Source organism: Rhinatrema bivittatum, chromosome 15 (assembly GCF_901001135.1).
Source record: "Rhinatrema bivittatum chromosome 15, aRhiBiv1.1, whole genome shotgun sequence".
Classification (NCBI taxonomy): Eukaryota; Metazoa; Chordata; class Amphibia; order Gymnophiona; family Rhinatrematidae; genus Rhinatrema; species Rhinatrema bivittatum.
Window position 1 is genome coordinate 68,297,187 of NC_042629.1, and position 18,199 is coordinate 68,315,385.

The 18,199-nt window shown below is 43.9% G+C and overlaps 1 protein-coding gene across 1 annotated transcript in view; it reads left to right on the forward strand.

Moving 5' to 3' along the window:
• The window catches only part of LOC115076515 (pleckstrin homology domain-containing family G member 5-like), a 71,934-nt gene that overhangs the window by 26,246 nt on the left and 27,489 nt on the right, over window positions 1–18,199 (forward strand). The window contains exons 6-7 of the mRNA XM_029578056.1: window positions 13,725–13,786; window positions 13,905–14,051. Coding sequence (XP_029433916.1) covers window positions 13,725–13,786; window positions 13,905–14,051 — 209 coding nt within the window. The remainder of the gene's footprint in view (window positions 1–13,724; window positions 13,787–13,904; window positions 14,052–18,199) is intronic.

An 18,199-nucleotide genomic window follows, 5' to 3' on the forward strand; every position in this document is an offset into this window, starting at 1 on the left:
CTTTAAAAACAAATGAAACGAAACAGTTTTGCCGCACACACGCCTAGATGATATATTACTCAAAGCGGTTTAAACCATGAGGGGATTGTGAGGCATGGCAAAAGGACCTTGTGAGACTGGGGGACTGGGCATCTAAATGGCCGATGCAATTTAATGTGGAAAAGTGCGTAGCGATGCTGTTTATATTTATTTATTTATTTAAGGTTTTTTTATACCGATTCAAGAACTCGTTCATCATTCAGAACTCGTTCTCATCATGTCGGTTTACAGAAAACAGGGGTGCAAAATATAACCAAAAACATAAATAAACGTGGAGAAGAGAAGCAGTTACAATTAACAAGGGTTCATGAACTGGGATTATAAGAAATAAAAGAGATAGAGGATAATTATATACAAGTGTACAATGTAAATAAGGAGTCCTCTATAATACAAGAGAACAAAATAAATATGGAGTCCACTATATACAGCTACTTAGCATAGGAGTCATTGATGGATCTTGTTAGGTGGAGTTCGGGAAGGCTTGCCTGAAAAGCCATGTCTTAAGTCTTTTCCTAAACGTTAAGAGGCACGGTTCGTTTCTTAGATCTGGTGGGATAGAGTTCCATAGCGGAGGGCCTGCTGTTGAAAGGGCTCGGTCTCTCAAGGTTCTGTGATTAGTAGTTTTTACGGGTGGAACAAGGAGGCATCCTGTGTAGGCTTCCCTAGTCGGTCTTGTTGATTCGTGAACACGGGGAGGAATTTGTAGGTCGATTATGGTGTGTTGGTGAATGATTTTGTATAATAATGTGATGGATTTGTAAATTACTCTGAAGTGGATTGGTAACCAGTGGAGGGCTTGAAGGACTGGAGAGATGTGGTCTCTTTTTCTGGTGTTTGTTAGTAAACGTGCTGCTGCGTTTTGGACCATTTGGAGTGGTTTTGTATATGAGGAGGGGAGGCCAAGAAGAGTCGCGTTGCAGTAGTCTAATTTGGAGAAGATGAGGGCTTGGAGAATGGTTCTGAAATCTTTGGCGTGGAAGAGTGGTCTTATCCTTTTTAAGACTTGCAGTTTATAGAAGCAGTCTTTGGTTGTTTTGTTGATGTGGGCTTTGAAGTTCAATTTATTGTCGATTAGGACACCTAGATCCCTTACATGAGTGGTTTGTAGGTTGGTTGGAAGACAGACTGTGGGTTTGTTATCGGGAGTTATGAGTAGGACTTCAGTTTTAGATGAGTTTAGTACCAGATTAAGGCTGTTGAGGAGGCTTTTAATTTCTAGGTGGCAGGATTCCCAGAATTCGAGGGTTTTTGAGTATGATTCTTTGATAGGGATCAGGATCTGGATGTCGTCCGCATAGAGAAAGTGTATTAAGTTGAGGTTGGTGAGGAGTTGGCATAGTGGGAGGAGGTAAATATTAAAGAGTGTAGGGGATAAGGAGGAACCTTGTGGGACTCCGACGGTCGAGTCGTGGCGTGCTGATTCTTTGTTCTGTATTTTTACCTTGTAGCCTCTGTTGGTTAGAAATGATTTGAACCAGGAGAGCGCTAAGCCAGAGATTCCTATAGCAGCTAACTGTTTAATGAGGATCGCGTGGTTTACGGTATCGAAAGCTGCTGAAAGGTCTAGAAGGACCAGCAGAAATGATTGTCCTTTGTCTGTACCTAGGATGAGGAGGTCTGTTAGGGATGTAAGAAGGGATTCTGTGCCGCGATTTTTGCGGAATCCATGTTGTGAGGCGGAAAGCAGTTTGTTATCTTCAATGAAGTCCGATAGTTGGGAGTTAACAAGCTTTTCCATAGTCTTGGCTATGATAGGTAGATTAGCTATTGGGCGGTAATTGTTGGGGTCTTTTAGGTCCAGGTTGGGTTTTTTTAAAAGTGGTTTGAGTGAGGCTTGTTTGAGGTCTTCTGGGAAGGAACCTTGTGAGAGCGAACAGTTGATTATGTCAGCCAATGTTTTGGAGATGGTTTCTGGTATTGTGAGGAGAAGTTTTGTTGGTATATGGTCCGCTGGGTGCGAAGATGGTTTCATTTTTCTAAGGATGGTTTGGATTTCGGAGGAGGAGGTAGGTTCAAACATTTCTAGGTGAGTGTTTTTGATGTGGGGCATTAGAGCTTGAGTTAGGGGAGCGATATTGGAGGGAAGTTGAGTAAGAAGATTCTTGATTTTGTTTTGAAAGAAGAGAGCGAGTTCATCTGCTTTGGCTTGAGCTTGATTACTAGGGCATTCTGGTGAGGGAACTTGGGTGAGGGTGGAAACGTAGTTGAATAAAGCTTTCGCGTCAAAGACTAAGTTGTGAATTCTGGAGGCGAAAAAGTCTCTTTTTGCTTTGGAGGTGTAGGCCTTGTATTGTTGTAGCGTGCGTTTGTAGTCTGAGAGTGTGCTGGGATTTGGAGTTTTCCGCCAGTTAGATTCCTTTTGTCTTAGTATTTGTTTAATCCTTCTAAGATCGTTTGAGAACCATGGTTGTTTTTTGGAGGCATCTGGGTGAGATTTTTTTGTTGTAAGTGGGCAGAGCTTATTGGCTATTGATTCCGTGATCGTATTCCAGGAGTGTAAAGCAATATTAGGATCAGTGAGAATTATATCGGAAGGTGTTTGGTTAGATGATTGGTAAGGTCATCTGGATTGCAGGGTTTCCTGTAGGTAAAGGATGGAGAAGGTGTGTGACTGGTAGTAGATTTTTCCAGAGAGAATGATGTAGAAATCAGTGAGTGATCAGACCAGGGTACCTTCAGATTTTTTATTGGAGAAGTCGATTTTATGCCTTTGTTGATAAAGATCAAGTCTAGTGTGTGTCCTGCTTTATGTGTCGGGTTTTTGACTATTTGGGAGAAGCCCATCGCTGAGAATGCTAGTAGAAGAGTTTGGCAGCTAGGTGAGAGAGTAGGGTTGTCCATGTGGAGATTAAAATCTCCGAGTATTATTGCTGGGGTGTCCAGGTTGAGGAGTGTCGTTGTTATTTCGATGATGGATGAGACGTCAGATTCTAAGAGTCCCGGAGGGGCGTAGACTAGAAGTATTTGGAGTTGGTGAGATGAGAAGAAGCCAATCTCAAGTTTAGTGTTGGAGTGGAATGGATGTTGAGAGAATTTGAGGTCTTTTTTTGTAGCAAGAAGGATTCCTCCTCCCCTTTTTTTCAGTCTAGGAAGGGAGAAGATATCGTAGGATAGCGTTGGTAATTGGTTTAAGATTGCCGTATCTGATGGTTTCAGCCATGTTTCTGTTATTGCGCAAATGTCAGGCTTGGTGTCGGTGAGGTAGTCATTGAGAATTAGTGACTTTTTAGTTATAGATTGCGCATTGAAGAGCGATAGGGTGAATAGGGTGAGGCCTAGTAGTTGTGTTATCGGTGCTATTAGTATTGGTGTGAGTGATTTTAGGTTGTGGAGGTTTGCTTGTCTGGTTAGATTTCTTTTCTGTGGGAAGTAGTGATGTATGATTGGGATTGAGAATGTTGGATGCATTTTGGAGGCTGGATCCTTTTAAATTGTATGTGTTGTTATATAGGATGTTTGATTCGATTGAGTGCAGTTGTTGAATGGATTTGTTGAGTTGTGGAGTAGTTGCTGGGTTGATGCTGGAGTCCTGTAGAATTGTTCGAGTGTGGCTTCAGTTGTGAGGTTGATTGTCTTTGTCTGGAGTGGTTGATGGGTGCTGTATTCCTGTGCGTTGTCAGAGTATGTCACCTGAGCAGTCGTTTGTCTCTGGCTGTGTCGTCATGCATTGGAAGTTTCAGATGGAGTGATTGAGTGTTAGATGGTTGACTTGGATGGTGTAGACGGTCCTGTTCTGGCACGTAGAGGGCTTGGTGGATTTTAGTAAGAGTCCGGCTGGCTTCCGGTAGTTAGAGAGGTAGGTGGGAGAAATGGGTGGTCAAGGGCTCAGGGTCTCTCAGGGGCTGCACGAAGGGGCGCACAAAGGGGCAGGCCCCTTTGTCGCTCCTTCGGCGCGCGCTCGGCGCCTCGGATGTCCGTGATTAAATACCTCGCGTGCTTCTCCTGGATTGGTTGATGAAGATTGGAAATAGGAGGGCCTGTCTTGTGGCTTCCTGCGGCGGTGGGCGGAGAGCGGAGAATCAGCCAGATCGGTGCGATTTCAAGCAGGAGGAGGTAAGTGTGGAACTTCCCCGTGGCCGGGGCGGGGGCCCACGGAGGTAGGGCGAGATTTAAAGGCCTTACCCCGATGGGCTCAAGCGCCGGCTGCGGGGCCTCTCTCCCAGCACCTATCTGCTCCGGGGACCTGCTCTCCACGTTGCAGTCTGCGGCAAAGAGGGCGACTGAGATCGAGCCGCGTTTTTAAATTTGGCGCGGTCGCGTTGGTTTGACGTCACTGGCGCGACTGGGTCGTCTTGGGCGTCGACGGACTATCGGTCGGTGCCGGAGGGCCTGGCTTGTGGCTTCCTGCGGCGGTGGGCGGAGAGCGGAGAATCAGCTGGATCGGCGCGATTTCAAGCAGGAGGAGGTAAGTGTGGAACTTCGCCGGGGCGGGGGCCCACGGAGGTAGGGCGAGATTTAAAGGCCTTACCCCGATGGGCTCAAGCGCCGGCTGCGCGGGCCTCTCTCCCAGCACCTATCTGCTCCGGGGACCTGCTCTCTCATAACTTATTTCATTTAAAATACATTACATTTGCAATAAAAAGTGCTAGTGGTATAAAGTTTGGAATAGAAAATTCGTTATTGTAGATTGTAGGCACGTGTGAAAAGGTAGGTTTTCAGTGCTTTTTAAAAATTCATTGCGGTTTGCTGTTAGGCGAATATAATCTGGAAGTGAGTTCCATAATATTTGGTCCCTGCAACTGAAAAGGCTCGTTTTCGGGTTAGTGCTAAGCTGGCAGATCTTATTGAAGGGATTTCCAGGGTACATTTATCCAAGGAGCGGAGCTGTCTGGTAGGTTTGTGTATTCTCAGTAATGAGCGCAGCCAGATTGAGTCAGAATTATATAATAAGTTGTGGATAATGGACAGAATTTTATATGTCATACGGTACGGTATTGGAAGCCAACGTAGTTGCTGTAATATAGGTGTAATGTGGTCTCTGCGTGATGCATTGCAAAGCATTCGAGCTGTGGCATTTCGCACAAGTTGTAATGGTTGTATTGTACAGAGGGGTAGGCCGAGATATAAGGAATTAGAGTAGTCTAGGGTGGTAAGAATCAGGGCTTGGGTTACTAGATGAAAATCATTTTTTCAGCATGTGTATTTTGAAGAAAGATTTTTTTTTTACTATTTCTGATATGTTGTCGGTCATTGATAATCGGGAGTCTATGGTCACTCCTAAGTTTTTTTTTTTTTTTTTGCATGAGATTTGATATGGATATGTTGATTCTCGAATGTGAAGGATTGAGGCGGTTGATGGTTTGAATGCGGTACTGCTGTTGCAGTGGATCCTCCCAAAGTTGCCACAGGGCTGACCTTGCTGCCGAAGTCTGGCCTGTGTTCTCCTGATGTGCTCTCTCCAGTGGAAATGCACTCTGTGTTCTCCTGCTGTGCCTGCCACAGGGGGCCTAAGGCAGCTCATTTCATCATTCCACCGGGACACAGGTCCCATTGCTTGTTAAATCACTAAAAGTGCGTGGCTGTTCTGAACTCTCTCGGCGCCTGGGCTTCTGACGCCCACAAAAGCCCAGAGCTTAATCTCTTTCCATACTGACCTCTCTTATAACATCAGAAAATGCACAGCATTTATTCACTGGTCACCTCAACCCCTCCTGACCTTGGATTTTAGGGGGTTTTACTATTGGACACTTGCTCGCCTTTTGGTCAGAAAGCTTCTTCTCTTCACCTTCCTTCTCTGGTTCCCCTTCCTCCTGCAAGCAGATCCTCTATAGGTGTTTGCCCTGGGTTCTAACTACCTGCACCTATGGGAATGATTCGGCCCTTTTTAGGACTACATTTCCCATACTGCTTTGCTCCAGAGGGCGTTCACTTCCTCTGTAGTTCCCACCAACCCCTCCCATGCCCCCTCTAGTGGCAGGCTACAGTGATACCAGGTTTTGTACCTTCCCACTGATGGTAGTACACAGATTTACATAGAGAAGATAAATCTAACTATAGGTACACAATTCTGGGTTCCACATTAGGAGTCACCACCCAGGAAAAGGATCTTGGAGTCATTTTGGACGATATGTTGAAATCCTCAGCTCCGTGTGTAGTGGCTGTCAAAAAAGCAAATGGGATGTCTGTATTATAAGAAAAGGATTGGAGAATGAAAGAGAGCATCATAATAATGCCTGTGTTTCAATCCACGAGAATTGTGGGCCATGCTTCTGTGTCCCATCTTAAAGAAGATAAAGCTGAATTAGAAAAGAGAAAATGGCAACAAAAATGATATAGGAGATGTAACGGCTCCCTTACGGAGACAGGCTAAAGAGAGAGGTCTCTTCAGCTTTGAGGTGACTGAGAAGGTAGGCGTTAGAGGTTTATAAAATCATGAGGTGAGGGGCTAGAACAGTTAAATAGGGGATATTTATTATACTTATATTCTGAAAATCCAGGCAACTAGTGGGTTACAATAATACAAAAACAGTTTAATAAGACGCACATAATCAAGACATCATAAAATGCTAAAAACAGTGGGGTAGATTTAAAAAAAAAAAAAAAACCAAAAACCGCGCAGGCGTCCATGTGTGCACGGTTCCTGGCATCGCACATGGATGCGCCGATTTCATAACATGCGCGTGTCGCGGGGCAGGTTTTTTACATAGGCGCAGCGACACAATCTGACTTTTTCTCAGTTCCCTCCCAGTCCGCTCCAGTTAAGGAGTGGACTGGGAGGGAACTTTCTAATCCCCCTAACTATCCTTCCTACCTATTCCCCTCTCCTCTCCTCACCTCTCCTCTCCTCCCCGGCCCCTAACCCCTTCCTAGCTACCCTCTCTAATTCTTTTTGTTTTATAACTTGCTTGCTGCTCCTTCGGAGCAGAAGTAAGTTGCGTGCGCCGGCTGCCGGTGCGCGCTTCCCCGGGACAGGGCCTAATGGCCGCTGTTCTGGCCAGCCCTTCCCCACCTCTTTGAGACAGGCTGGCACTTCTGCATGTACCGGGAGATATGCGCAAGGCCGGGCCATTTTTATAATATGCTTGGCGCCTGCACGGCCCGGCCCGGCGCATATTCCCCGGTTTTAGTGCACGCAGTGCTTTGAAAGTTTGGGCGAGCACGTGTAGGGAAAGATTTGCATTAGGGAAATGTTAATCGGGATACATGAGCTTTTTAAGCCTGTTACAGAGCTGCAGGTAGGGAGAATCAGAGGAAGGTCTTTTTTCACTCCGTGCACAGTCACGCTGTGAAATTTGTTGCTGGAGGACATGATCGAAGCACGTAGCACAGCTGGGTTTAAAAAAAAAATAGTTTGGGCAAGTTCCTGGAGGAAACATCCACAAACCATTATTAGCCAGCAGATCTGGGAGAGCCACCTCTTACCTCCGGGAGTGAGCCACAAGAAATGGATTCTGCTCGGTTTGGCACTTGTGCCTGGTCCCTGTGACCCGGATTGGCTACGTGTACTGCCGGAGACAGGATGCTGGGCTCAGTGGATCTATGGTCTGACTCGGCAGGGCATGTCTTATTTAACCTTTTGCATGGAAAACTGCTTTAATAAGTTGAATTCATCATAAATTACATTTTGTCACCTGACTATATGGTTCATGTATTTTTGGGAGCTGAGAAGGTAGATTAAATTTCCTTTTTAGAAAAAAATTAGTTTAATGGAAAAGAAAAAAACGGAGTATAGGAGACGGCCCATTTCTTCCTCCTCGCAGGCTGCAGTGCCCTGCTCGGTGATGCAGGAGATTTGCAGGTGAACCTTAATGTGTGACAGGACAAGGACAGGCTGGATCCTGTGATGGGATGGGACCGTGAGCAGATTTTTCCTTCAGCTCTCTTGGCCGGGAGGGCACACATTGCCCAAGCGTGCTGCCCGAAGTGGAAAGTAATATAGAGAGGGAGTTAAAAAAAAAAAAAATAAACTGGTGCTTGCACTTTTAAAATATTTTAATACAGGTGGCAAAAGAGATTTTTGAAAACTTTTGACTCCTGCTTCTTCCAGTTTAGATTCAAGTTAACAGTCAGCATGCAAACATGAGGGGTTAACTGCGCGCATGGAAGAGTCTCCTGGTGCAGGTGACAGTGACAAAACCTAGTGAAAGGTCTGAGTCAAGCTCAGAGGATCCAGAGCAGTGGTGAGAGAGCATTAAAGGCGTAGAACAAGTAACCCAGCAGGAAGAAGAGCTGACAGATGGGACTTGTAGTTGTTACTTGCCACGAACAAACACATTCCACTGCAAAAAGGTACAAGGACCTTTCCCTTTTACAAAATGAATGCACACAGCGTTTTTGCTTTTGCCAACATGTGTTATATAATTTTGTTTTTGGACTGGCATTGTAAATTTGTTTGCAGTTTCACAAACTTTTTTTTTTTTTTTACATTAAAATAGCTGTGGATTTTCCCTTTTTCATTAAAAAAAAAAAATGATTACCTTAAAGTTTATAGAGAATATTTGTGCAAATCTACAAAGTTGTACTAATATTTGTGAAATTAATTTTCCACGGCTCTCATAGGATAATATGGGGGAAGGAAATCATGGTGTGTTTTTTTTTAATTAACAAAATATCCATTATAAAGGGGGTGTCCAAAATAAGGAAATGCATTGCTTTGGAATAAAAACGTTAGAGGGTAGAGCTGCCTGAAGAGGGCATATTGTTTTGGCCCTATAAAATGTTTTGCCACAATAGTTGAAGATGCTGTAGAGACTCGCTCAAGACAAATATTTCATTCTCCGACTACTTCACCTTCACCTTCACCTTCTGGCTACAGATTTCTTCCTCTGTTTATCAGAGACCAGGAGGAAAAGCAGCAAATGTGTTAGCTCAAATAATTTTGTAGTTGCTGCAGGCAGCAAGCCTTGAAAATTACAGACGTCAGCAAAGCCCGAGTATTACTGCAGCTGAGCCAAATTGATTTCATTCATCAAAACCCAGGAAAGTTACCAACCAGCTCCTAGGCTAAGCATTTTTTTTTTGGTGGGGGGAAGGATGTGTTTTTCTGTTACATCCCCCGAAAGGATGCTGTTTGTTCGCCGCAGATGTGAATTAATGAAAAGGCTCGGTTTCGTGACTGCTGTGGAGGTGAACCTGGTCAGGAGAAAATCAGGCACTACGTTAGCCCATCTAAGCCTGTCCGGCATATAAATGCCAAACCTAAATATTTCCTCTAGTCATGTATGAGCTGTCCTAAGCAGAGCTCTTCTGTGTTGCTTGCCTGCGATACCCTGAGATACTCAGACAGATGAGAGACGTAAAAACACAGCAGCTGGGTTCATCTGAATATGTGATTCAAGCATCTTAGGATTAGAAAAATGACTAAATAATGCGTCAGAGACGTGCTCATTTCTGTGGGGAAGTCAGTCATCAAAAGATATGGCATAAATAATAAGTTTAATTTATCAGCCAAACTTGTGTATGCACACCTGCTGTCTGCACTGCTGCCATTCAGATTCTTTTTCAGATGGAAGGTGGCTGGTGGATTTATTGCTGGGATCTGCCTAGAATAGGCACTGGCAATAGGCAGAATACAAATTATTGTAAATAAAACAAATAACACACAATCAAGCTGTGGAATATGACAGAAAATACGGTGTAGTCGAGTGATATAGCTTGGTATAAGAAAGGTTTGGACAAGTTTCTGGAGGACCGGTCCATTAACAATTATTAACCAGGTAGTCTTGGGCATCTCTTCATGTGGATCTGCTAGGTAGTTTCTAGATTTCCTGGATTGATCACTGTCAGATGGGATGTTGGGCTCAGTTTTTCATTGGTCAGACTCAGCAGGACACTTCTTATTTATTGAAAATAATTATTTTTATAGATTTTTTTAAATTAATAGGTGGTCAGTCATACAGTTTTCTGTCTACTGCATGAATGAATGAATGAATGAATCCCCTGAGGCTTCTCCCAAAGCAATAAAAATGACTGAGAAAATAGGGCACTCTAAGACCACCATCAAAAAACAAATCGTCCTAGACTGAGGGACTGTTGATGAAACGATGCTAATTCAAAACTGCATATAAGTTGTTATATTTATCAACTGGGAAATTGGATTAATGCAAACTCCTTGCATTCAACTACATCTTGGAGGCACAGGGAGATGAGGTGACTTGTCCAAGGGCACATAGTGGCAGTAGCAGAGACAAGCCTTGAACTCTTGTTCCAGTACTACTTCCCCTTAATGCATAAATCAGTGCTTTGACCACTATATTTCTTCTTTTGCTTTTTGATACAGTTCTGTTTTCTAAACTGTATTCCTTTTAAAAGAGTTCTAATAGGTTATGATAGTATTGGATCAACAAAATGGTCTTCTGCTGGTCCCAGGGGCATGGAGGAGTAAGCAATGAAGCAATCTTGTTGATGTATGTTGGAGTAGGAATATCAATCTTTGAAATGCGGTGGGGTGAAAGGTTGGGTATGGTCTGAGGTTGGTAGAAACGTCTGTAAGACTCTCTTCGGTTCTTGCTTCTGCTTTGCGCCTTTAAATACAACTTTGACCACCTTGAAGCAGCAAGTGATGTTGAAGTCAATGCACTCAAGGCCTTTCTTTGATAATTTGTCTTGAGCTATTAGGTTTCAGGTATCTGTTTCAACCAGCTGGTCAAGAGGCATAATAGAAAAGGATTCCTGTTAATGTCCTGTATAACTTATTCTTTGGGTTTGATCTAGGGGGCAGGTGTGGACTGCCATGGGAAAAGGAGACTATTTTGGGATGCATTAAAGGGAAGGGGATCAAGAGAATGTTCTTATAAACAAAATGGAAGAAAAAACATCCTCTTAAAGAGGGTAATTTTCAAACAGCAGACCTACTGTGCATAAGTCCACTTAAAAAATGTGGGTCCCCATTACGCACCCTGTCACATGCACACAATTTTACACCTGCTCCCGAGCAGGTATAATTTTGTGCATTTAGTCTTAAACACATATATTTCAAAATTGAAAGTACATGTGTAAACCCTTTCCCTGTGCTATCTCCACCCCCTAGAACACCCTTGCTAGTGTGCATACAAATATGCTCATAATCGAATCATGCACTGGCCCCTTGGTTGATTTTCAGAATCTAAAACCTTTTGAAAATCAACGCCTTCGTGCGTAAATCCCTGCTGAGCTGACACTCGACAATTATTTGTTTGGAATTAGGATGTTGGATGAATCAGACAGCAATGTGTATACCTTGATTGCTTCATATCAATTCAGATTCTGTTTTGTATTTTTCATATCGTTTGAGACAAAACAGAAACCTCAAAGCACTACCTGTTATTTCTTGCTCTTGAAATGGATCATTAAGGTATTACTCTGGCTGCCTCCAACGCGTTCTTGTGAGTTGGGGGCGTGGCTGGTTTACAACATGGACAGAACTGAAGGACAGATTGCATGCTGTGTGTACTGAGGGGGTGCTTCTCCAAGTCAGATTTTCTTAACCTTGCAGATTTCAAACCTTGCAGATTTCGCGTTTCTGCTTCTTCACAAGATGGTTTCATGTTTTTTTTGGGGGGGGGGGGGGAGGGGGAGGAGTTGTAAGAAGTGCTTGGGTGTGGAAGAGACAGGAGAGGGCACTTGATTGGCTTCATAACAAGATGCCTTGCCATTTAACTGCATTACACTAATGACCTTCAGAAAATGGAGCATGATCCAATTTATGCATACTCTGTTTAAGACACAGGGCACATACTTGTTATGCTATGACTGTCATGGCCCAAATGCTATTCTGGGCAGTCCTGTCTATACATAAATGAGTCATCTGTACTTCATGATGCAGATAACCAAAGATGTGCTGAAATATGAGGTGCTATCAGAGTAGAGCTAAGCCTCTTCTTTACTTCATTCATTGGTGTCAAGACCTCTTGGTTTACTCTATTCTCATGTTGTCCCGTAATCTGCAACCCCCCCCCCCCTCTTGTGAATGGGAGGTGAGGAATTTCTGTAGGTTACCAGCTTAGCCAGGGTCAAGTCCAAAGAGGACTTTAGGGAAATCAGAATGACAAGTCCATGCCTGCCATGGAGTAAAGCCAGAAGTGGAGCAGTCCGTTTGGTTGGAAGTGGGTGAGAAGGCAACCCTAGGCCTTTGGTTATAGATGAACAAGCTGGGCTGCTGGACCTGTAGGCTACTCAGGCCCCATGGAGGGAGAGGCCATAGTTACCTAAAACAACATTTCTGTTAAACTTTTCTGCTTGCCACATTGCAGAGATTTGGATAGTTTTGTAATCCAAAATTCTGTTCACGCAGCAGTGAGATGAGGGATATTTGGTAATGTCAACCCATCGGAGAACAGACTTCCTTGTTCCTGTGTTTTAGTAGAATACTCAAAGCCAAAGCCTGACAGAAGTAGAAATCCAAATGGCTCAATTTAGATTTTGTACCCAGAGTGCCTATTGCAGCTCAATACTTCTGCCTGAACTTGGCCCTTTGATATTAAAATATGGCATTAATTTCATAGTAACATTCTCCATGGAGGCAGGGTTCTGTATCCTGTCATTTTTTTTCCTATCAAGAAATGTATTTCTGAAAGAAAATTCACCAACTATTCCTGTCTCTTCAATCAGAGCAGATGAAGGAGACAGCGTTTTCCTCCTCTAACCAGTCATTACATCAGAATTACTGTGTGCAGTGAGAATAGGTTCTGGCTTGTCAGAAGCCTTTTGATTTCCCTGCATAGCACACAACCCACAACAGACATGTTTCCCTAACCCTTCATTTGTCTTGTCATGTTCACGTACTTGTTGTGAAACCATTTCTGACAGCATGGTTGAGAGAGAGAGAGGGGGGCGAAATCTACAGAAACCGAAAAAAAAAAAAAAAAGACTTTATGGGGGGAAACGCCCCGACTGCTACTCACACACTCAAAACGTTTCAGTGCTTCAAAACGTGTTCCTTAGTAAACAGTTCCCATCCCCCTTTAGTCTCATTCTGAAGAATAATCGTTGAACCACCTTTTATATTCGATTTGGTACCGGTGCAAGCTGAGCTCACCTAGGAACTTGGCCTTTCAGGGTGAGAGCAGATTAGGCGATTCATACTGCCCCACCAAAATAACTCAATCCTGTTCTGTAGGAAACTCTAGGTGGCCATTCCATCATTGGCCTCTCCTCTGAGATTACCAACTTGGTTGCCAGTTAGTGGCAATTGCAATCATGGTTTATAACCACAGAATCCCTGAGCATAAGGCTTGATCTAGATTAATAGATGTCCCTGCCAGTATATGTTCTGTTTGACAATGTTGCCTTGTTCAGATTTGGCAGTGAGAACATGCTGAGTAGAGTCAACACAAAGGGACTCTCCTCTAAACGATTCTGAAGTGTTCTCTTTTCCATCAAGCTCTCTCAGACTCCTTTCCTGTTCTCCATCCAACTTTGGCATTTTCTAAATAGTCGGAGGTAATTTTCAAAGACGTTACATGGGTAAAAGTAGCATATGCTGAATCTTAGCAATTTTCCAAAAGCCCATTTACACGCATAAAGACCATTTATGTATATAAACCTTTTGAAAATTACCCCCGGAGGTAGAGAGGGAAGCATCTTCTTAGACTGCATTAGGCTCCAATTGTTTCCTTTCTCTTCTTGGAGCTATGACTGTACCTTGAAATGCACAGAAATCCTGCAAAATGTCTGTAAGCATACAAAGAGCTTCAAACCTTGTCCTGCTCTTCCTGACCATTAATTGCCCCAGACTGGCTGTGTTTTGCATTTCTCTTGTGCTACAGTCTGCTGAAATCTACTGTAGGAAGCTTTCAGGCACAGCTGTGCTCCTGCAGGAAATCCCACAGTACTAGCAGAACTTCTTGGGGTTTTTTTTCTATTTATTTATTTATTTATTTATTTATTTCTTATTTTTATATACCGACATTCGATCTCAATTGAGCACTTGCCTTCTTTCTACAAAGATTCTGACCTACCACTCCCAACAGTGGAGCTGCTTCAGTTGCTGCACGCTGGCCAGCTCCACAGTGTGCAAATGAATTCCAGCAAGATCTCCAAGGCCACCAAAGTGGTAGCCCATGACCAAGAGCAGACCACGGAGCACATCATCGGTGAGTGCGCTCATAAGAACATAAGAAATGCCAAGGTGGGTCAGACCAAGGTTCATCAACAGTGACCAGATCGGGTTTGCAAGTACCTGGCAGATACCATGAAATAGATATTTCCCATTACTTGCTTCCTGGGATAGCAGCAGATTTCTTTAGTCTACCTGGCTAATAAAGTTTTATGGGCTTTTCCCTCCAGGACCTTGTCCAAAACTCTCTTAAACCCCATTATGCTGGTTGCCTTGACCCACGTTCCCTGGCAACAGGTTCCAAGATTGGTTGGAAGACTGGGCTTGGCCTGAGGTGGCGACATGATTTGGTCACCACACATCTGCTAAATAAATGTCACTGATAGAGTCCTTTCAGCAGAATCAAATTTCAGACTCTTATCTAGATGTTTCCAAACCTCTCCATTTGACCTTGAACCCCTAAAGCTCGTCGTCTTAAGAATGAACTCTAGCATCATGGTACCTATTTTTGATGCTATGATTACTTTGCTGATTGCATGTTGCAAGGCGTTGTAGTTTTCAGACAGCTCTAAATAAGGATTATAATTTAGGTGTTTGAAACACACTGGTATTTTGAAATGGGAGTTGAAATCTTTTCTAAATAGAGGAGTTCTTCTTACACAGAGACCTTACCACATTCCGAATCGGATCAGTCACAAAAGGACACCTTCACTTTTGATGCTTTCTGCTGTAATTCTTACTTCCATTTCACAAACAAGTGAAGCTGTCTTTTATATGAAATATTTTGTTTCAATTAGGAAAGAAATAAGGGAAATAAACTGCTGTTTTTAGCCTGAGCTTTGTGTGACCTAGGCCTCCGCAGAGTCAATGGGCTGAGATAGCAAGATCTGGGTGATTTATAAAATAAAGCATAGTGGCTCTGGGTTTAATATGCCCCAATCGAACTATGCCACACATCCATGGATATAATCATGGAAACGTCTGAACAGAGCATTTCTTCCCTCCTATTGCAATCCCTGAGAAGGGAGGGGGGTTGGGGTTTAATGGAATTCCATGCTATTTCTGCACTTGTGATATCAGAAACATCAGAAAATGCAAGTAGCCTGAATATCTTTTTTAAAGGAAGATAGAAATGTAGTGGATGAAAATCTTCAGAAGGGTAACAATATTAGTCTGGTATAGCAAAAACAAACAGAGGCAGGTGGCGCCTAATCGACTAACCAATGTGCGACATGAGTTTTTCAATGACCAGAGTCTAATTCCGATGAAGTGGAATCTGGTCCTTGAAATTGTTAGCCCGTCAGATGCCACCAGCCTCTGTCATTTTATAGTAGATGAAGGCAGGCAAAGGCCAATTGGGACAGACTGGATAGGCCCATTATTCCGGTCCATGCTGATAAGGATATATTCCAGATACCAGTCATAGCATCTTTACTGCTGTAGGATACGCTCACTATCCAAGCCCATTTTTTGTTGTCTTCCTTATGGTGCTCTAAAGGGTCTTCTTGGCTGCCACTGAATGTGCACCCAGTTGTTTTTAATGTGTTGGTGAGGTAAATGGTAACCAACGATGCCATAAACTATTGTGCTTTGGTTATATGCAAGGTCTTGAGTTGTAGGTGCCATGGGGTGAACCAAGGTGAATATGCAGATTGTAAGGCAGGCTGGGAAGGTTCCTTCTGGTCCTTTCGTTTTGAGTGGCACAGACTGGAGATGGGACCTAGAAGAATTATATTGTGTTGGTAGAGTGGGTCATTTCAAGATTTGCGTTCTGCAAGCTCCAACCCTAGTGATTTCCTTTGCTTTAAGGATCCCTGTCATCTAAACTAGGTTAAACTGAGGTTTACAGAACAAACCGAGGGAGTGTTTATTAAGTTTTTAACTCTACCTCTTTCAATTGGTAAAGTCAAGTAAACTAAACTAAGCTTTGAGTTTCATAAAAACAGATGTGTGGAACAAATGAATAATTGGAAACCCCTGCCATTCCCTTTTAGAAGAGATCAATATTAATAATCTCTTATGGTACTGTTTTGTCTGGAGAATGGGAGAGGCTGAAGTACTGCAGTGGCCAGGATGTGAGTATAATGGTTAATGAGTTTCGTAGGAGGAGGAGGAGGAGCAGATAACAGAGGGAAAGGAGAATGAAGGGAACGGGCCAGCAAGGGCAGAGGCAATGGGAGACGGAGGTCTCAGCTGCCCATAGAAGGGCTTCTATCCCTGTATCAACTTCTCCTGCAGGACACCAGACACGGCCAGGCCACCACACTTAACCTCTGCCGCTCATGGCAGGACCCAGGCAGTTTGCACCCCACATCCATCACCCACATTGGGAAGGTTGATCACATGACAGAGAGCCCTTCTCACTTCCTGCCTTGGAGCTGCTGCCACTCACTAGGGTTCCCAGTTGGTTCCAGATTTCAGGACTGATCGATCCAGTCCTGGCTTTACCCCCACTGCTTGCAGGGAACTTTGTAGTTTTCTTAAGGAATGCATAGGTGTGTGAGAACTGCAAGTCCCTGCATGCAATGGGAATGGATCAACCTGACCTGGAGCCAGTTGGCAATCCCAGAAAAGGCCAGCGTGGGATAGGAACAGGGAGAATGACGAGGGACAATAGTGGGGAAGAAAACCAAAGAAGCATGAAGAAGAGAGCGGCACAGGGAAGCTGAGCAGGACAGAGGTACAGGGAAAGGATGAGTGGAGGAGGAGACAGAGGGAAGCAAAAGTAGAGACGGGCACAGGAAGCAAGTGTGGGTGGGGGGGAGGACAAAGAATCTCACAAGGAGGGAGTGGAGTGGAGTGAAGGCAGGGAGGGAAAGGGTAAGGTTCCACTGCTGGGGTGAGGAGAGAAGGGAAGGTATCGTTAATGGGAGAAGGGAAGGTAATACTGATGGGTTGAAGTGGAGGGGAAGGTACCAGTGATGATGGGGAGAGGGTGGATGGATGAGATGAGGGGGGGAAGGTGTCACTGACGGGACGAGGAAGGGGAGAGAAGGTACAGTAGATTTTCATATGACTATAAGCAAGTTACTAACACAATTAGTATTCCTGTTTCCTTAGCCTTAAATAGCATTTTCCAGAGTCAGACATTTTGATTCTGCTGAAATCTTTGGTGAAACATCTAGAAATTCTGCATTTAAAGAATATTGTCACAGTAAAGGAGCTCATTTGACTGCAAACGTGTTGCGGGCCTTGCCAATTAAAATGACTTGTTTGAGAAGAAACTGGCCGCAGCGTTTCTCCAGCAGGGTGGTCCTTCATGATTTACTTTGTGTCTGCCCAGCAGAACCTCCTCCATTCTCTCTCTATGGGAAAAGTTTTGATATCTGGATTGAACTGACGGGGACGTTCTAGATCAGTGGCTCCCAAGTCTGTCCCTGAAGACCTAGCCAGTCAGGTTTTCAGGATAAAATGCCATGGAGGCAGGACATGCAAATTTATCTCGTGCATATTCATTAGGGATGTGCAATCGTTTTTCCCGAATTAGGCAATGTCAACGAAACTGCCTAATTCGGAATGGTTCAGGAGAACCGAAAAAAGATAGATTTTTTTCCGAAATTTCGTGAAAAATTCATTGTTGAGTTAGTGCGTGCTAACTCCCAATAGTGCGCACTAACCCGAAAATCGGGGCCCCCGAAAATAGACTCCCCGAACCATGGGATAAAACAAAATTCCCATGGGGAGCCCTGAAATGAAGCCCGACACAAAATTGTTACCCGAAGCACATCTCTAATATTCATTGTGGAGATCCTGAAAACCTGACTGGCTGGGGGTCCCCCAGGACAGGTTTGGGGAACCTCTGTTCTAGATTATTTCCAGATCATGAAAATCTGAGCCCCCGCAGACCAGAGAGATTCAGGTCAATAAATAAATAACCCAAGCCCCTTGCTAATTCCTGGGTCAGATCTCATCAGATTTTGATCTACCGCATGCGTTCACAAATGTTTGATCTTTCCAGGAATAAAAGCAGTAAATTTAATTTAAAATTAAAATGAAATGTGTAAGTAAACAAAATCTGAGTGAGGATATACATTCAGGCCGATGCAATGCGGCACGGGGAAAACGGGCGCTCAACCCTCCCAACACGCGCCGATGTGACTTCTCCGGGGCGCCCGATGTAATATCTGAGTCGAGTGCCTTGGTAAAAAGGAGGCGTTAGGGGAAATTGTGCGTCCCTAGTGACTC